The sequence below is a fragment of the Chionomys nivalis genome, chromosome 17 (assembly GCF_950005125.1).
Source record: "Chionomys nivalis chromosome 17, mChiNiv1.1, whole genome shotgun sequence".
In the NCBI taxonomy this organism is placed as follows: domain Eukaryota; kingdom Metazoa; phylum Chordata; class Mammalia; order Rodentia; family Cricetidae; genus Chionomys; species Chionomys nivalis.
Genome location: NC_080102.1, coordinates 19,065,827 through 19,084,815, shown reverse-complemented (window position 1 = coordinate 19,084,815; position 18,989 = coordinate 19,065,827). Strand labels below are relative to the sequence as shown.

General features: G+C 44.1%; 1 protein-coding gene across 1 annotated transcript in view; it reads right to left on the bottom strand.

The window, feature by feature from the left end:
• Fer1l6 (fer-1 like family member 6) overlaps positions 1-18,989 on the bottom strand; it is a 112,891-nt gene that overhangs the window by 62,210 nt on the left and 31,692 nt on the right. Inside the window, exons 13-18 of the mRNA XM_057792116.1 lie at positions 16,908-17,028; positions 15,194-15,294; positions 12,113-12,203; positions 10,145-10,264; positions 8,114-8,266; positions 2,358-2,535 (exon numbers count right to left, since the gene is read on the bottom strand). Coding sequence (XP_057648099.1) covers positions 2,358-2,535; positions 8,114-8,266; positions 10,145-10,264; positions 12,113-12,203; positions 15,194-15,294; positions 16,908-17,028 — 764 coding nt within the window. The remainder of the gene's footprint in view (positions 1-2,357; positions 2,536-8,113; positions 8,267-10,144; positions 10,265-12,112; positions 12,204-15,193; positions 15,295-16,907; positions 17,029-18,989) is intronic.

Sequence of the window (18,989 nt, the reverse complement as noted above, 5' to 3'; positions counted from 1 at the left end):
TTGAAAGGCTGGAGTACCCCACACTGGTGGAGGGATTAAAATGAGGACTGGGGAAGACTTTGCTGCCCTGTGCAGATGGTAGAGAACTTGGCTCTAACAGACAGGGTGTGGTGGGACAGGGAAGGCAGGATGTCAAAGGTAATTCCTTAGGTGGCAGTTAGGAAACCTGAACATTTCTGTCTCTCTCCCCTGTGCCACTGTCTGGCTTACATGAGGACCAGCATGGAGCCTAAAAATGTAGCAACCTTCTCAATCCGCATTCTAATCCTGCAGGCAATTAGGAAACTTGAGCTGTGCACATGGCCCAATTAAGTCTGTGTCCGTTCTTACAGCGCAAGGCTCTGCAAACTCCGAGCACGTCAGCGGAACGAGAGAAGTGTTTCTTTGGCGACTCAGTTCTTAAGCCCTTCCTGTCTCCATAGACACCAATTAACTCTAATGTTGACAGACTGGGCTCTGCCAACATAGAGTCTCTTAAAATGACAGCAGTAAACAAAGCAGGGAACAGCAGATGTCACGGGGACACACTGACAGCAGTCAGCTGGGAGACAGCCATGTGTTACTGCACATCCGAGTTCAGCAGTTTTCTCAGGAAGACTTGGGAAGGTCCTGTCCCTGGAGAGAATGCCCACCAGCTGCCCTTGAGATGACTAACCCTGAGGTTTGTTAACAGCTCTTCCAGTAGGTGGCACATTGCACAACCAACTCTAGGAGATGCCATTTACTTGATCTACATTTCGGGTTTCTTTATGAACCTTGACTCTTCCCACTTCTGATCCTTGGAGTAATCTAGCCAGATTCCTCATGCTGTAGGGGTCAATGTCCTGTCCCCTGTGGTTCTTAAGGCCACATCTGGATGCTCTACTTGAAGTTGGGGTCACCTCTTTCTCTTCTCTACACCCCCCGCCAGGTTTTCCACCAGGCCTTCCATATATAGATGCAAGGTAATTATTTGCTGAGTGGCTATCCTCTGGAGCATAAAATTCACCAGTTGGTATGGAAGACGGCCAATGTCACCAATGACAGTGCTCAGCAGAAGGTCATTAGGTGACTCCATGAAAACGACAGGCTGCATGGCACCTCCAGAAACGCCTCTCCTCCCCTCTGAATTATTAGTAGCTGAAACAGTGGACACATCTGGGCCTTTGGGTCTGTAAAGATGCTTGTATCTAGAGAACAGGAGTTAACTTGATGTAGGTGTTATTTGCCCAAAGAGAAGAGCTCTCAATGGTTGAACAGAGGCAGATAAGAAAGCGTGTTTGGATATGATTTGCCCAGCGCTTCAGCGGCTGAGTGATCTGGGCAATTTCTGGGTGTCTCAGAGATGTACTCTCTCCATCTGTGAATTAAACGATCTTCCCGGGATTGAGTGAGCTCTTATGTGTAGCGTATACGACATGGTACTTGGCACTCTGTGTTACGTATTTTCCTCAAAGATAACACACTTGTGTTGACATTGAGTGCAGAATCTATGAGCTGAACCACTGCACACAAATTTCCAGAACGCTGTCTTCTCCTACTACAGAACCAGTATTAAGGTCAACTGACACCAAAGGATGTCACGTGACAGAGGAAGCATGGTGTGCCTCTACTCCAGTGTGCACAGCTTTGGCTCAACTCAAAACTCAAGTTCAGTAGAACGGAAGAAAAACTGCCATCTGCTCTGTCTGGATCCAGCAGCTGGAGAAGCCCAAAAGTCAGTGATTTGAAAACGGAGCAGAATGCAAAAGTATATTAATATATACTTTAATATTAAAAGTATATTAATATTAATAATGTAATTGAAATGTGTGTTGAAATGTGAACTTAATGATACTGACAAAAGTAACTCTATGGATTAAGTATTTTCATAAATATGCAGCCTTTCTATGAAGAAGCAGCCAAGCCAGGAGCTGGGCTAGAGAAACGTAAGGACCTCACCCATACCAGTTTGCCCTGGGACACTGTAAGGATACGGACGAGCTTCAGACCTCAATGCTATGCAAAAAGGAAAACAAACTGCCTTGCTTTTCGTGAGTCACATCAAAACAAGAACTTTCTGCTCCAATCCCAACTCCTTTGAATGAAGTCCATCTACGAAGAGAATCCACGCTGCTCTCGGTCTATTCACAGAAATGCATAGAGTTTATTCCAGGTGTAATAAATGTGACCTCACTTTCCATTAAGGAGGGGAGGACACTAGGAATTGTACTAAAGAAGGCAGAAAGTAAGGGAGGACACTTGGCAATTGTACAAAAGATGCCAATGGAGTTGGTCCCAACTAAAACACCACACACGCACGAATGCTGTCCCTACCACTGTTTACACAGAAGCCCGTTAAGATGGTTCCTGCCCCCTTTGCCCTGTGAGCACTGTACCTTGGTATAGCAGGGCTGATGGAGGGTGATGGGTGCCAGATGTTTTGGAGGGCATTTCTGCTTCATAGCCCGCTGGCAAATTGTCCAAAATGGCATTGGAGTATCTGGTGGAACCCAGCCACAGATATATGTCAACTTTTGCCTGGACAGTCCAGCCAGCCGGTCGTTTCCCAGGAAGCTGGGGAGAGGGGATAAGGAAGGCGGTTTTAGCACCAGAAGGCAAGCATGGGCCCTGTTTTTGGGAAACAGGATCCTTCCTGGACACATACCTCAAGGTTTGTACAGAGGTCTTATCCCCAGGCTCTGTTTGTATTATAAAATTGGAAAAAATATGGCCCCAATTACCACAATGTACAACTCCGGAGGATGACAGGGGTAGGGGCCTTAGCCTTAAGCATACCCTCTGGAAATCACTGCCAGGTCCTGGACCACTTAGGCCTAACGGGGGGGGGGGTGTACTTATTGTCCTGTTTCATGGATGAGGAAAGGTAGACTCAGATAGACTCGTGTCTGTGTCCCCTTAGTCTTTAACTGACACCCAAGACTGGAGCTAGGGATTGATGATTCCAAATGTAGACTCTTGCTCTGAGCCCACAGTCTGCCTCTTCGCCAAGCTTTTCAACTCACCTTGCCTTCCTAGGACTTTGGCTATTGGGTTGCAACCGGGATTTCTGTCCCTTGACCATATTCAGAAATGCCTGCACCCCCCTATCCCCTGTAGTCCTGCCTGTTCACCCAGGCCCTTTTGTTTGGCAGACATTTCCAGTTCCTTCATCCCCCTTAAGCAGTGTGACTTGACACTCCCTAAGTTCTCTGCTTCTTCTCCTGTGATGGCCTCAGATGTAATAGGCATAGGGTGTGGGGGAGGGGGAGTGCTTATGTGTGTGTGTGTGGTGTTGTGATGGGAGCAGGAAGTGATGTGTGGGAGCAAATATATGTGTGTGTGTGGGTCATATACCCAAGACCACGAGGACACAGATGGGTTCATCCAATGTGCCTCTTCTGTTTCTTACTCAACCGGTTTGGGATCTTCCTGTGCCTGCCTGCCACCACCTCTGATGGTGTTCAGGACCTCTGATAAGCAGAGCTGATGGCACTTAAGCCGAGTCTGAGCAGAGCCAATGACACTTAAGGCACAGCTACTTCTCCGGATCCTGTTGACTCTTGTAAGTGCCTCTTCACGGCGAGTTTTGGAATTGCCTCTCAGTAACTTCTCTCCGACACCGAGTTCTTTCCATGGAGGAAGTTACCACAAGTCAGGACTTGTTCTGACAACTTCCAAAGCATCCACGGGGAGGTTTTGACTCCAAGTTGAGTATGGCTGTTTGCCTTTGGAGCTTTCTCTGAAGGTTCCAGAAGCAGATCTGCCACAACTCAATCAAACAGCCATTGCAAGTGCCCCTGGGCTTCAGCCAATGGACTAGTTCCAGGGAGGTGCATCATAGACTCTGAGGCTCAGCCCAGTCCTCCAAGAGCTCAGATCTGGACACTGGCACTCACTCAAATGAAGGATGGATAATTTTTATTATCGTTTTGATTGGATGAATAAGCATCTAACGGATTAATGACCTTTGGGTATGTCTGTGAGAGTGTTTACATAGGATTCAGCGGTGGGGAGGAGGGTAAGACACACACTAAATGCCCGGCTTCCCCATCTTGTGAGCTGGAATCCCAGAGTGCATAAGGAGAGGAAAAGATCTGGGCCACAGCACTCATCTCTCTTCTTCCTGCCTATGGACAGAATATGACTAGACTAGCTACATCATGCTTCCCCTACCCCGCCTTCCCAGCAGGCTGCAGCAGACTGTGTGGCTTCAGACTGAGAGCCTAAAGCAAACCGTCCCTCTTGAGCTGTTTCTTGTTGGGTATTTGGTTATGGACACAAGAGAAGTGGCTAATACAAGTGAGAAAAGAGAGGCAGGTGGTTCTCAACCTGTGGGGTCACATTTTAGATATCCTGCCTAAAAGATAGTTACATTATGATTCATAACCGTAGCAAAGTTACAGTTATGAAGTAGCAAGGAAAATGATTTTATGGTTGGGGTCACCACAACATGAGGAACTGTGTTAAAGGGTTGCAGCATTAGGAAGGTTGAGAATCACTAGTCTTTGGGAAGCAGAAGGATCATCCACATTCCATTCTTTCTTTAAGATTCAAATGCACAGCTCCCTGTACTCAGCTTCCATCTTCCCTTCTGCACATTCAGAAGTAATAAATGAGAAATTTCAGAAATGTGTGATCAATAAGGCTTATTACAATATTGATATAAATGTTCCATTGTATTTATTGTTACAAACTTCTGTTTGTCGATTAAACTTTATTATAGGTATGTGTTTCCAGGGAAAATAGTATGTACACTGTAATTGCATGCCAGCCCCCCCCCCCACTGGGTGTCTTGAACACTCTCAGTGGCTAGGAGGGCACTACCACACTTACGAGCATTGGTCAGTACTGTAGAATAGGACCAGTCAAGAAAGCATCCCAGAAGGAGGAAGGAATGCACACATAGATATGGTAGTAGGAGCTCATATTAGTGAGTGTTTGTGCTGCACCAAGAATGGTACAGAAAGCTTACTGACCAGAAGAGCTCACATCAGTGAGCATGGGACCACTGCAGAGGAGTCGGGATTTAACCCTTCGGAAGAAGGATGCTGTTATTTACTCAGCTAAAAAAATAAAATAAACTGACTTTCTTTTAGGTAAAGTGATTATTCTCTAACCTAAAAATTTTTTAAAATAATAATAAAATAAATAACCTTTCTTCATAATTTCTCCAATTATTTGAAAACTTGTTCAAGCAGATAAATATTTATTGAGATGACTGAAGGTCTCATTCAGTGCTATACTGTTTGATCCACATCTGGAAGGCCCTGGGGTTTAGTTTAGGGCATGGAATGAAAGAGAGGGAGGGAGGAAAAGAGGAGGAGGAGAGGGATGGGACAAAGGAAAACACGAATGACTATGTGTCAGCCTAAGAGTATTTTGTTGTAGTAACAGCATTTCTTATGCTATTTGTAGCCATCACTGGGACATCAATTCATAAAGGCAGGGGTTTTTTTGTCTGGTGTGTCACAGTGATGTTTCCAAGTCTTCAAAAAGAGTGCTTGGTGCTGGAAGAATGCAGCAAATATTTGTTGAATAAATACTGTGATCCCCAAAATAATAACGCTTGACACTCATTGAGAACTTTCTCTGGTCTAGGCCCTGGCCTAACATTTCTTCCTGCAGAATTTTCTGTCACCTGCATGTCATTACAAGCACCGTTTCACTCGGTCTCCTAACAGTGCTGCAATACTTTTAGTGAGTATATTTTAAAGATAAAGAGGATGAATGTCGGGGAAATAAACACAGTTATCTAACATCACAGAACAAGACAGGATTAGAGTCAAGGCACACACGCTCTGTGCAGCTCACACATGCTGTGTGTGTCTGTGCAATGCATTGCACATGCATTGCAATGCTGTGTGTGTGTCTGTGCACATGCATTGCAATGCTGTGTGTGTGTCTGTGCACACGCATTGCAATGTTGTGTGTGTGTACATGCATTGCACATGTTGTGTGTGTGTGCACATACATTGCCTGAGCATCTAGTTAAAGTGCAGATTCTGAATACAGTTCCAGGGTAGCATTTGAGCTTCCCTACTTCTTTCTCTTGGTGTTGGCCTGCTGACATACAGACCATAGTTTTAAGTATTTAAGTTGTGTGGCTCTTAACATACTATGCTATATTCCTCCCAAGTAGGCTGAAATTCTTAATTCTTTAATGAAAAGAGAAAGCAAATATCATCACCTTCTACTGATAGTAAACAAACTGTTAAACTGTGTGTCTGTGTGTCTGTGTGTGTGCGTGTGTGGTGTGTGTGCTTACTTACAGTGAGAACCAAAAATCAACTCAAATCCTGTGGAAGTATTCCACAGGGTCGCTGCTATATTCTAAAAGTTCATAACATAATGAATTTTCCACCCAAATGAACAAACAAAGTCCCACCAACATTCACAAATCAGAATTGCTCTCACAATCCAGGTTGATTTATTCAACCTTTTGAGACTAGACTGGAGAGTCAATAAGAACAATAAAGAGACTACTGAGGGTACTAAAGAGGTGAGTGAACAGCCACACGGCAGGACACCCCACTCTCTAGGACCTCCTTTGAATGGAGAAGGTTAAAGACAGCCTCTGATATTTGGGATGAATGACTTGGGTTAAAAAAAAAATGTTGCCCTTTCTTCATTTACAATTCATAGGAGCAGATTTTAAAAGTTCTTTTACACACAGGACTGAAAGAGATAAGCAAAGCCACCGGCTTAATAAGAAAGGAAAAAAACAAAACCTTGCTTCACTGCTGCGTCAAATTCCAGCAAGGGCAACTTCAATGAAGAAGGACTCACTTTGGCTCATGACTTAAGGGATGCTGCAGTCAGTGCAGCCGTGGGTAGAAGGTGTAGAGGTGGGAGGGCGAAGCCGCTGTCCATCAGGTCCCTTCAGGTCCAATCAGAAATCAGAGACCAGAGATGCTGGTGCTCAACTCTCACCCCCTTTTCTCTTTTCTATTCGGTCTGAGACCCCAGCCTGTGGCATGGCGCCACCCGCACTTCCCGCATGTCAGATACTCCCATCGTCCATTCTAAATCCAGTCAGATTAAGCACCGCTAGTTCTGAAGGGGATAACAACGTCCTCTGGGATGCTGGATGCCCATTGTGTGAACACGGCATTTGTTGAGTGATTTACTCTGCGTGAGCCACAGGTGTGTGTCCTTTGCCTGAATCTACTCACTTAATCCTCACAGCCGCATCCATGCAGTGGAAGGAAAACAGAACAAACATTCTTCAAACGGATGAAGAATATCAAGAAACTTGTCGTGTAAATATTTGCCCAGAATTCTGTGATGGGTTGAATTATGTTCCTCCCAGATTCATCTGTTTTAGTTCTTAATCTTCAGCACTCAGATTGCTACCCTATTTGGAAGCGGGGTCACTACAGATGTAATTAGTTAAATGACTGCGCTGGAATAGGATGGCCCCTAAATCGAGTATGACTATAAAAACAACGCTCTCTCTCTGGCTCTGGCTCTCTCTCTCTTTTCCTTTCTTCCTTCCTTTCACTCATTTATTTTTTATCTTGTTTTTTTCAGCACTGGGGGTTGACCCTAAGGCGTTGCATGTGTTAGACAAGCTCATTCCACTGAGCTGTATCTCCTCCACATGTCCATCATTTCTTTTTAATTAAGAAAAAAAATTAAGACAGTATCTCACAAAGTTGTTCAAGCTGGCCTTGAACTCACTGTGTAGCCAAGGCTGGCCTTGAAATGCCACAGATTCTGAGTATTTGGGATTGAAGGCCTTCATCATCAGGACAGACTTCAATTTAAGCAAATATATTAATTGTATGTATGAATGAGGTTCATTTAAAAATATAGACTAACTCCTGTGAAGAGATGCCTTGGAAAATTTATACAGAAGAAAATGACAGGAGAGCCAAATAGAGAAAATGTCCAGTCTCGCTAGCAATCAAAGGAGTGAAAATCTAAGCTAGAGGGTTGGGCATTAGATTGAGAGAGAAACCTACATGTGTCTGAAGACCTGATAATTGGAAAGCTAGAAGAATGCTCTGAACTGCAGTTTAGATCAAGAAACCTGAGGTCTCCCAGCTGTCCCCTGTTTCTGTAAACACTGGAAGGCGTTCTAGACATGCTAAAATTCTAAGCCACTCAGGATAAAAGGAATGGGTCGTCCTTTGGCCTCAAGTCAACTTACCTTGAGAAAGTGGGTTTTGATCTTCCCACAATGCTTGCCCATCTGCTCTCTGACTGGGGAGTAGAGCAGGTCTTTGGCAGCAACGCGGGTGTATGCTACTCTCTTGTTGTTACTGAGCATCCAAATGAAGACATCCGGGATAGTATGCTGTGGCTGTGTGGAGGTGAAATATGATCAGATAGGTTGGTATTTAATGGATGTGCTTCTAGAGTTTACCTATCCCCCCCAAAAAAAAACCTTCTTCAGCAAACAGGAGACAGATGAAAAAAATGTAGGTATTTAAACATCTGTACAAAGTAGGCAGTGAAGTGTCACTTCCTTGAGAAGAAAACATTTTGGTCATGCAGTAGGAATGCGAGTGGCTCCCACTGTGCTTGCTGGGCCTGTGTTGGGCATCTTTGATATACTAAACTACATTTCTTGATTTACTAAACTAATGCTTTTCTACAGATTCTCACTGATTCTTTCTGAATGTAGATATTGACTTGACTTCAAAGCATTAGATTTCTTCAGATCCGTGTAACATTTCCGGAACGTTCAAGTGAAAAGACAAGAACAAAAGTGAGCTAATGCCTTTGAACCATTTCCCAGTTGCTTTTAGGAAAGAGAAAACAAATCTAGAGGAACTTTGTGCCGGAGATCTCATTGCCAAATAGCTAACTTCCATTTCAGCCATTTGGAGAAACTCCACTAAACTTTATAGAAATTGAAAAACTGAGCTATGCAACAAGAAAATACAGGTTTTCGTTTCAAGTGTTCCATGATTTTATGTTTGAAATGTACATTTCTTGACCAACATAACTACCAAAATAGGAGGCATAGTGCTTTGAGCTGGAAGTAGATGCTCTGTCTTGCTGACCCTTGGCATACATATTTGATACTGAAGAGGGGCATCCATTCCTTCTAGCTGATGTGGAACCAAAGGCAAAGGTAAGGGACTCCAGCCAGCTCACAAAAATGGCTCTGGCAGGCCTTGCCCTTCTCTCCCATTCCCTCAGCCCTGCTAAAATCCATCAGATTGCATTCCTAAAGCTAGCTACCAATGTCTATTCTTTTGTTTAGTCTTCATCCTAAGACTGACTACCAAGGTCCAGATAACAAAGTGCTGAGGTCCAGCAATCAAAAACTTCCTTTGGCTCACCTAATTAACATGTCCAAATAAAATTAAATGCTTCATCCTAATACAGGCTTTCTCCTTCTACTTTGGTAAACTGCTGTTTGCTTATTTGCCACGTCTGTCTCCAGAGGCAGTCCTTTGCCCCTCTATGACAAACATCCCTGTCCCCTCTCCCTTGTTCCCTTCCCCTTCTCTCCCTTCCTCTGCCTCCTGTCTTTGTCTCTTATTCCCAGTCCTGCATCCCTCTGGGGTAAGTAAAACTTTTTGTGCTGAAAACTTGGTCTTGAGGATCCTTAGCCAATACCTTTCCTTTCAAAAGAATTGTCTTCCAGACACACGGCTGGTTAGTGACAGACAGGAAGACCCAACCCCGACTCAAACCTTCCATGTTCTTCATCAAATCCTCTTGTCTACTGTTTAACATTTAAACACTTAATCCGCTTCCAGGGAACAAATGCTCAGAGAAAGAATCGTGATGTTCAAGAGCCAACGGAACAGAAAATTCAAGTACCTCTCCCCAACACCATCCTCACAACACCCAAGGCAGGAAGGGTGTCCATACCTGTAGGCCTCAAAAACAATTCTGTATATGATGCCTTTTAAAGATCATTCTAGAAGACACCAGAAAACATTCCTTACAAAATTCATTATTGAACATGAGTTTAAAATCTTTTATGGTTGAAAACCTATCAATGTCCCCATGATCTTGTTTGGAGTTCTTGTGTTAAGGGACATGCTTTTTATTCTGCTGGATACTCTGGCTCTATGAAAAATCAACATACTTATTTATGTTTGATTTAATTTTAAAATTTTTTCTTCCCATCACTAAGCAAATGTTCAACTCATTCACCACCCCCACCCCGGGAAGATTTCTTCCCCATCTTCCCAAAGAGCTTGTCTGAAGGGTTGATTACCTCATCCACTAGAAATCGAATCTTCTCCACAAAGCCCTGGGCTTCACTGATCATCTCCGCAAGAGATAACTTTTTCTTCTGTTGCTGAATGACCCCTTCGGCCTCCTTGAGCATTGCACCCTAAAAAGAAAAAAACAGTTGGTGTCGATCTTTCTAGAAGTCTGGGGAACAAACATTGCTTTATGGCTGGAGTATCCTGAAGGTGTTTGCAAACTCCATACAAGGACTGTCCTGAGTCTGACATTGTGCACATTGACGACTGACTAGAAATTACACAAGATTGTGGAGACGGTAGAAACCTTCTTTGATAGATAGATAGACACTGAGATCTAGAAAGTGCAGAAACTTGTCCAGGCCTTATGCACACGAGACAGCATCTGAACTAAACTTCCTAGTGTTTAATAATAACTGCAATAATGGCAACTAAAATTGTGTCCAGTTGTTACTCTAGGTACTCATGCACTATTCTTTCATCACTCATCTTAGGAGGCAAGACATACCGACCTAGAGATGAGTCTAGGGTGGTGAACTTGATTAGATTAAATACCATGTGCATTAATGAGATACAACTTCAGGTGTGCACGTGAGGGTGTCTCTGTAGAGGTTTAGCAAAGAGAAAAGATCCACCCTGAATGTGGGTAGCATCATCTGTGGAGCTGGGAGCCTAGACTGAATAAACAAGAGGAAGCCCACTGAACACTACCATCCCCCACAGCTTCCTGATGCGTGGAGACGTGAAGAGCCCCAGCTGCACGCTCCCACAACCACAAACACTACTGCACCTGCCCTGGCGTGATTGAGCGTTATCCCTTCAAATCCTGAGCCTAAATAAATTCTTCCTCATGTAGGTTTGTCCACTGTGGCGAGAAAGGAGACAGATACAAGGCATTATGGAGAGGGTGCCCTTGAGGGTTCGATCCAGGACGGACAGACAACAAGCAGACAGAACTCTGCAGAGAATATGGGATGGAGAGAAGGCACAGACAGCATCTAGAGAACCAGAGCAGAAAAGTCTTACAGATGATGGAAGCCAGCCACCTGGGACATCTCGAGGGACAAAAAAGAAGTCATCTGGAAAGAAAGGTGAAGGAAGGGTTTGGGCACCTGTGTTCACTCTCTAGAACTGGATTAGCTAGTTGTGATCTCTTTTTTTTAAAAAAAGAATCTTCCTGAATCCTGCTCCTATCTTTAAAATGCCCCTCCCATCCTGCCACCAAAGTCAAACACGGAGAGGTTTTTCTTGGCAGAACTGTCACATGCCACAGTGCCACCCAACTGTCCCTTAGAGCTATTGCTGAAATTGAAAGTTCAAGGTCAGGTATTTCAGGACCCGACTCGGACTGGCATTTCTCGGCTGTCACTCATTCCACAAGGACTTTAACCATCTACAGGCACGGTGCTAGTGGGCCGTAGCTCCCTGTCCTCAAGAAGTACTAGCAACGCTTAACACGATTCTCAGTGGGAACCCGAGGAGGGAGAATTGTTACTTTTATTTAGCTACTTGGTTTGTGAGAGAGACATCAAGGTAAAAGAGTCTAACAGCGTAGCCCTAAAAAAGAAGTATATGGACATTTTGGGCTGTATGTGTCTCTGCACCATGTGCAATATGTGCTGAGGCCAGCAGGGGGCAACAGATCTTCTGGAGCTGGGGTCACAGACAGTTGTGAGCCTCCACGTGGGAGGGTGCTAAGAATCGAAGCCATGTCCTCAGAAAGAGCAGCTTTTTTTCTAATCACCCAGCTATTGAAGTGGAACTGCCGGGCTTCCAGCTCATCGCTGTGAATCCTCGATAGACGCCAGTTCCGTTCCTACCAACACACGCTCTTTCCCACTGCTGCCTCTACCTCACAGAAAAACGTGTTATTTAAACCTTGTCCTTGTCTGGCCTGCGACCTATGTGTCATCCGTGAGGTTTATTTTTAAACATGCTTTAACTCTGTTCAAAAATATAAATAGCTTTTCACATACCAGCTCTTGCCAGCAGAGCGTGAGCCGTTTCTTATCTAACGCAGTTTGGTTCAACATCTTCGGTTTCTTTTCTGCTTCAGAGATATAGGCCCTGAAAGAGAATATCCGTTTTGCAGCCTACTTAGTGAAAACCCATTTGCGTGATTCCAGAGATTTGAAAAAATATCCGCTTTCTGCAGCACAACGGAAAGTTGATAGAGCCACAGAACCAAGGCTTTTAATTTAGGTTTTAACAGTGGGGTGCTAACATTTCCAACAGATAAATAAATAAATACGGAAATGATACCCAGACCCTATGTCTCTGTTAGTTTGGGGGAATTTATGAATTTTACTTTTTTTCAGTACATACCCATTGTAACTGCTATCAAATCTCAGAGCAAATTTGCATGAAATAATACAGTCCTCTGCCTTACATATTTAGAGCAAATAACGGCTTTTCTAAAATGTTACATATCAAACAGATATTTTAGAATTAAGACTGTGATATGTGCCCATCTTCTTGAAGAATATTATTTTTGGAGATGAAATTTAAAATGTGTCAAGAAGGAAAACAATAAAGGCTTTGGATGCAATTCAAGAAGAAATGTATGAAAATTTGCAGAAGTAACATATTGTCTTTACTGATTACTTAAAATCAATGGTACTTCATTTGCAGAATTAATGTTATGCAAAATTAGTGGTGATATGGGAGAATATGGAAAACATATGCTACTGTAGAAGTAACTGGTTATTTTTTACAAACTACCTGATAGGACCTATAAACATTCTAACACAGAGATAATTTGATTAAAAAATTACACTAAAATTCTTGTTCTTTGCAAATAGGGGAATGATTTTGCAAGAATGTATTTTCTTTAATGATAACATAAACAGAACAATGAAATGTGGTTAAAGGCCAGTTGAACTTGTTATGATCTACCTATGTGTGAAGAGGCCTGTGCTGTATTTCTGAGAGCAGCAGCGACCTGTCGGACAAATGTCCGCTATTACTGGGAAGAAATAGGGTTTTATGACTGGGGTATGTGAGGATGTGTGTCTACAAAGGCAGGGGAAAAAACCAGTCCAGGAGGATAAATCAATCTCTTTTCCCTGAAAGCAGCAATGTAGAGAAAATGGAAAGTGTATCTTTTAATGTCATATCCATAACAGAAGTATAGGATATGGAAAATAGACATACATGTTATACAATGTGTATGTGATCCTTCAGCAGTGAAAACCAGCACAAAGGAAACCTACAGAGGGGACAATAAGAAGAGCGACTCCTCACCCTCTGCCTGGTGCCTGTTGGAAACCCTGCCAGACTCTCTGTGGGGATACGATTAATGCTGTATTTCCTATTCCTTTTCACATAGAATAGGAGAATTATATTATATCTGGAGATGGGAACCCACTCATTGCATCCCAGTATTTACTAGAAGAACAGGGAACCCCACCCTACTCTCCAGGATGGATCAGTCCAAGGAGACATGCTACCTCTCCAGGATCTCCCCTATCACACAGAGGCCAGTGGGGATACATTTCTTCCGCATCCAAGTTGAGGGGAGTAACAAGGTGTGTGTGTGTGTTTTATTCATTCTCCACCGTTCAGAACCAGCTTGCTCTTTGACTGTGCACAGCCTCGTCACCCCTCCACGGTGAGTGGCTCGTCCTTGCTGTGCAGGAGACCACAGGAGACGAAGAAAGGAGCAGGAAGCAGGAATCCCATCTGACTTCAGATCCTTCCTGCTTTCTCAGACCTGCACCTACCAACTACACAACCACCATTTTAGCCATCGACACACATGCATGTTTTTTCCAGTTGACTGGAAACATGAAGAAAAAGAGGGACCGTTAATTATCGTCCTCAAGCAACCCCCAATGGAGAAGAGCTATTGAGCTATTACTTGCTTGCCAATACTTTCCAACATGAGAGGTGAGGTTCTGAAAATTTTTAAAGATGTTCCAAGGAAATTGTAGGTGGCACTTGGCTCACAGCAGGCCTAGTGATCAATATTGTTTTGTATTGAAAAATGAAAGCAAATAAAGGCAGCACAAACAACACATTTATTTCTTTGTTTACATATGTGTGTAGATTATATGGAGATAGATACATACACACAAATGCACACACACAGCAGACTATCTGGTGTATCTACTGCCTGACTACTGGTTTTTACCTTTGATATAATTTCATCTCCATTTGCTTTTTAGTAATTCTATTTTTAGCAAATGCTTCATTTTTGCTTGTCTTGGCTGAGTTAATTTAAGAGATGGTCCAAGTTGCTTCCACATGGGACAAGTTGCCTCTCAAGGCCCTGAAAGAGCCCCTCCTATCGTCTTTGCGGCTACAGGATCGCCCTGCTGCTAATGCCGGCTGCACTCAGGACTGGGTTCAAAGAGGATGTGTCAAGAGCAATTAGATGAGGCTTCAATTGAGACCCACTGTGATTTCCATCTAACCGACGTTCTCTCCAACGCTTCTCATCTGTGCATCGTGGTGAGAGCAGCGTAGATACACCTGTGCATCACTGGATGGAGGATGACCTCAAATCGAAAGCTAGCAAGGAACTGAATTGCCCATGAAGCACTGAATCCCATAGCTAGCCACGTGAGTGATTGGGAAGTGGACTCCGCCTGGTTGGGCCTAGAGAGGACATTAGTCCCAGCTACTCAGGGAGTCCTGTGCTCAAAAACGACTCCTGCATTTCTGTAAAAAAACTGTGACAAGCCCCTAGATGAGGGTAAATTGTTACTCAGCAATAGGTCACTATACCCTTTCAAAGTCTCTTATTATATTGCCTGCCACCTAAATAATAAGTCCTTAATTGGGTCTTTGAAGTCAATTAAGTAGCACTTTGATGTAGCATTATGTTTCTAACTGCCACATAGTTGCTGAGTATCGACCATCTTTGTTCCATAAGGAATCTTAGCAGTTGGTCAGTCTGGTTTTGGATTCTCTCCTTTGGCTTATATTGCTGTTGTTTAAGTACCAGGAGGGGATACAACGCTGTAAAGTGCCCACCCAAATACATGCAAGAGCAGCTGATTTCTCAAGGTCACTAGAAGCTGAGTCCACCGGAGCCGCCTGGGGTTGACACCCACCTGCTTTGACTGATGAAGTCACAGAACACGGTCTTCATCTTCTCTTCCGGTGCCTCCTCTGAGACCTTGACCAGTTCCTTCACTTTTTCTATTCCTTCTTCCTGAAGACAGACCATAGAGCTGTGGGACTTGTGGAGATCCCTGATCGCCACATCCCAGAAACAACAGTTGCCTGTCTTTGTCGCTGTGGGTTTTGCGAGGCAGAAGGAGCCCCCTCACTTTCTTGAGCTTAGCTGGAAATCGCTGCGGCATTCCCACTTTGAGTCCCCCCCTTTCTGTGGGTCCAGATGAGCCTTACTGTGTTACTCAGAGCCATTGAGTCCCAGATCCATTCCTACTTAACTAAGCAGCTTTCTGTGTCTCCTACCTCGTGGAAAACCTGATATCATGAGAAATATTTCCCAATTTTAAACTTTATACATAATTATAAAAGATTTCTAAGTCAATATTTAAGTCATCTTTGGAAAGTAATGTAACCCCACTGACATTAAAAAGCGATTCTGAGTATATCAGGCTTGGGGGCAGGGAACAGGGTAGGTTGGACACAAGAGTGGCTATATGCTGATAGACCTAATAATTTTTCATTTTTCTTTGAGCCAGAATTCTAGGATTCTGTTCAGCATCCCAGAGAAAAGTGGGATCTGTAGGGAAATGCCAATGTTCCTCCTGCTCTGCTAGACTTTACAAATGCTGCATCTCCTGCCACCTGCCAATGGCTGGCACCTGCTCAAGAACTCGAGAACTCGAGCTCCGTTCTTTGTACCTCCGATAAACAAAGAACGGGCATCACAGTGGAGTAAGCAGGCTGAGGATTTGGGATCTGGCTTGGCATACCTGGGTTCAAGTCCAGGCTGCCACTAACTGGTAAACTAATCTCATTATACATAGTTTCTCGTTTATAAAATGGGAAATTAATAGGAACCATCTATACCACCACCATAGGGGGAATAAACTTAGTCATAGAAGCCGTGAAGGGCTGTTAAGACTGAACAGGGAATTAAAAGAGAGCATTAAAGGCTATTGCAGCCTCTAAGGAATATCTGGTGTGTTCTGTCATTACTCTTAGGGATAAACTATATCTATTCTGTCTGAAGAATTAACAAGGCAGCCTTGCAAAGTCTGTGTCCTGCACATTGTGTGAGCCTAGTCCTGGCCTCTCTGGCTATTTTCAGAGTCCAGCTCCCCAACGCCTAGAATCCCACAGCCAGAATTGCTTTGCTTAACAGAAGTTGGCTTGTGCAGCTAAGAGGAGAGAGATAAGCATTCTCTCCTTAGTGAAGCTTCTAGTGGACTAGGAAGTTAAAGTGAGAGCCATCAGGTGAGCCTGAGGACAGTGAGCAGGGGATTAGAGGCTGTCCCTCCCCATGACCTGTGGGCGGGAAGGAAATATGACAGCAAGGAAAGGACTAGTTGAAACCAGTATTTGTCACCATTGTGAGGTTTCTTCCCCGCCTGCATCTGGGAGATGAGGAACCAGCCACTTGTTCGGTCCCGGAAGAGCCAATGGCAAAGAAGGGATTCTGATTTGGATAGTTTGATTTCAATTCCGGGTGTTTTGCAAACCGTTCTCATTCCTCTGAGTAATGGTGATAAAAGCCATGAAATAAATACAATAGCCCCAATTCAGGGATGTTTCACCTGAGGTGAAGACCCTGGTTGAATAGAAAAGCATATCTTTATCCCCGTTCCCCAATAAGCCAGTGACGCCACCTACCAAGAGCTCAGCCATTTTCCCCAGCATGTTGGACCAGTGCAGTCTGAATGTCTGGTCTCCCCAGGAACTGATGAAGGAGACACAGGGCTTCTTGGCACCAAAAGGCAAATAGTTGTAATTTCTGTGAAGGCACATGAGGTGTGGAAGTCAGGTATAATCAGTGGTTTTCAAGCAATTCCAGATGTTTGTTTAGACTGTATGTATCCTGCAGGGGTGCAGAGAGGTGGGGACAAAGCTACTACTGCCATCCTTAGAATATGATTGGAGATCTGTGGACAATGAGTGATGAATTAGGTACTACCATGGAAGGGATTGAGAGCTGCCACCAAACCAATGCCGAGATCCCAAGTGCTGTGGAAACTGGAGGAGAAAGAGTTCAAAACCACTCTCAGCAACATAGCGAGTTCGAGCACAGTCGGGCTACACGAAACTCTCAAAATCAAACAGACAGAAGACATTATTCTCAGACACAGGGTAAAACTTAGAAATCATCACCAGTGTGTAGAATATGTTGGGCAAATCTTCCTTAAACAAGGCTTAAATCGATAAAGGAAAAGAACAAAATGTATATTCTGAGCATGTTGTATATATTACTAATGGGGATAAAGGCATACATCCCAATCTAAACCAGTACTTGGTGGCTTAGCATCATTCTTTCATCTGTTTGTCCATCCATCCATCCATCCATCCATCCATCCATCCATCTATTCATCCATCCATTTATGCATCCTATACTTGGTGGGCATTGGTGTCAATAATACAGGTGACTTGCTTGGCTAGCAAGTGATAAAATGTATAGCCCACCAGCAAAGATATGGAACCCCAAGGAATGCCTGATGGTGGCCGTGGAATGAGTATCTTTTAATACTGATAGGAAAAGCTCATTAACAGAATTAAATGAAAGCCAGAAAATGATGTTGAAAGATCATTGATTAATTAATAAAGAAACTGCTTGGCCCGATAGGTCAGAACATAGGTGGGTGGAGTAGACAGAACAGAATGTTGGGAAGAAGGGAAGTGAGCTCAGACGCCATGCCGCTCCTCTCCAGGGCAGACACGATGAAGCTCCGACCCAAGATGGACGTAGGCTAGAATCTCCCTGGTGAGTCACCACACACACATGCATAGACATGGGCCAAGCAGTGTTTATATGAATACAGTTTGTGTGTTGTTATTGTGGGACATAAGCTAGCCGTGCAGGAGCCGGGCAGGAGGAAAAGCAGGCCTGCCCGTCGCTCCTACTACAAGAAAAGATAGGACTGTTGTGTAGAAGGGGGTTAGGTGGGTGTGGAGGCAGGGTCAGTGGAAGAGGCATAGCCACCCGGGGAAGTTCCCTGGCTAATGACAGCTGTTTTAAGGGTCAGAGTTTCCCCAGTCCCCCTGTAATTTTCTCACAAGCATACAGACTGTAAAGAGAAGTATGGATGGAAGGCAGGAACAAAATGCTTAGGGTGGGTCTGGTGCTGACTTTTGAGAATGTGGACATTGTTTCGAGAAATCTATTTATGGTGGTTTGGAAAGAAAGGGACAGAGAGAGTGGGGAGGAGAGAAAGGAGCAATGAGAAGAAGAGGGGAAGGGAAAGGGGGAAAGGAAGGGGAGAGGGATGGGGAGGGGAGAGGGGAGGAAGGGAGGTAGAGGAAAGAAAAGCACTGTAGGGGGGAGAAGAGAAAAGAAAAGGGGAGGGGAACATGTTTTGTTATCCTCTCCAACAAAAGCTCTTTAGCCTGAAAGACTGGATGTTCATTTTTAGCTCTCCAACCTAAATTTCTCCAGAAGTGTGACAGAATTAGCAAAGGGCCCCCTGGTCTACTCTGTGAAAAAATAAACAAACCAGCAGGTGTCCACTCAGGAAAGAAAGTCAAAGAGGTTCTTGGCTGGAAACTGAAGTTGCCCTTTCAGCAAGAGAACAGCAAAGACAAAAAGTCAGAAACCAAACTACTCTCTGCTTTATCTCTCAAATCATTTCACCAAGAACCCGGCATCTAAGCAAGCAGCCACACGCTGTTGTACTTCCTCTTGGGTGTTTCTTTGCTTAGGTTAGCATGCGCTAATGGCACTCTGGGCCTCTGTCTCTACGGTCC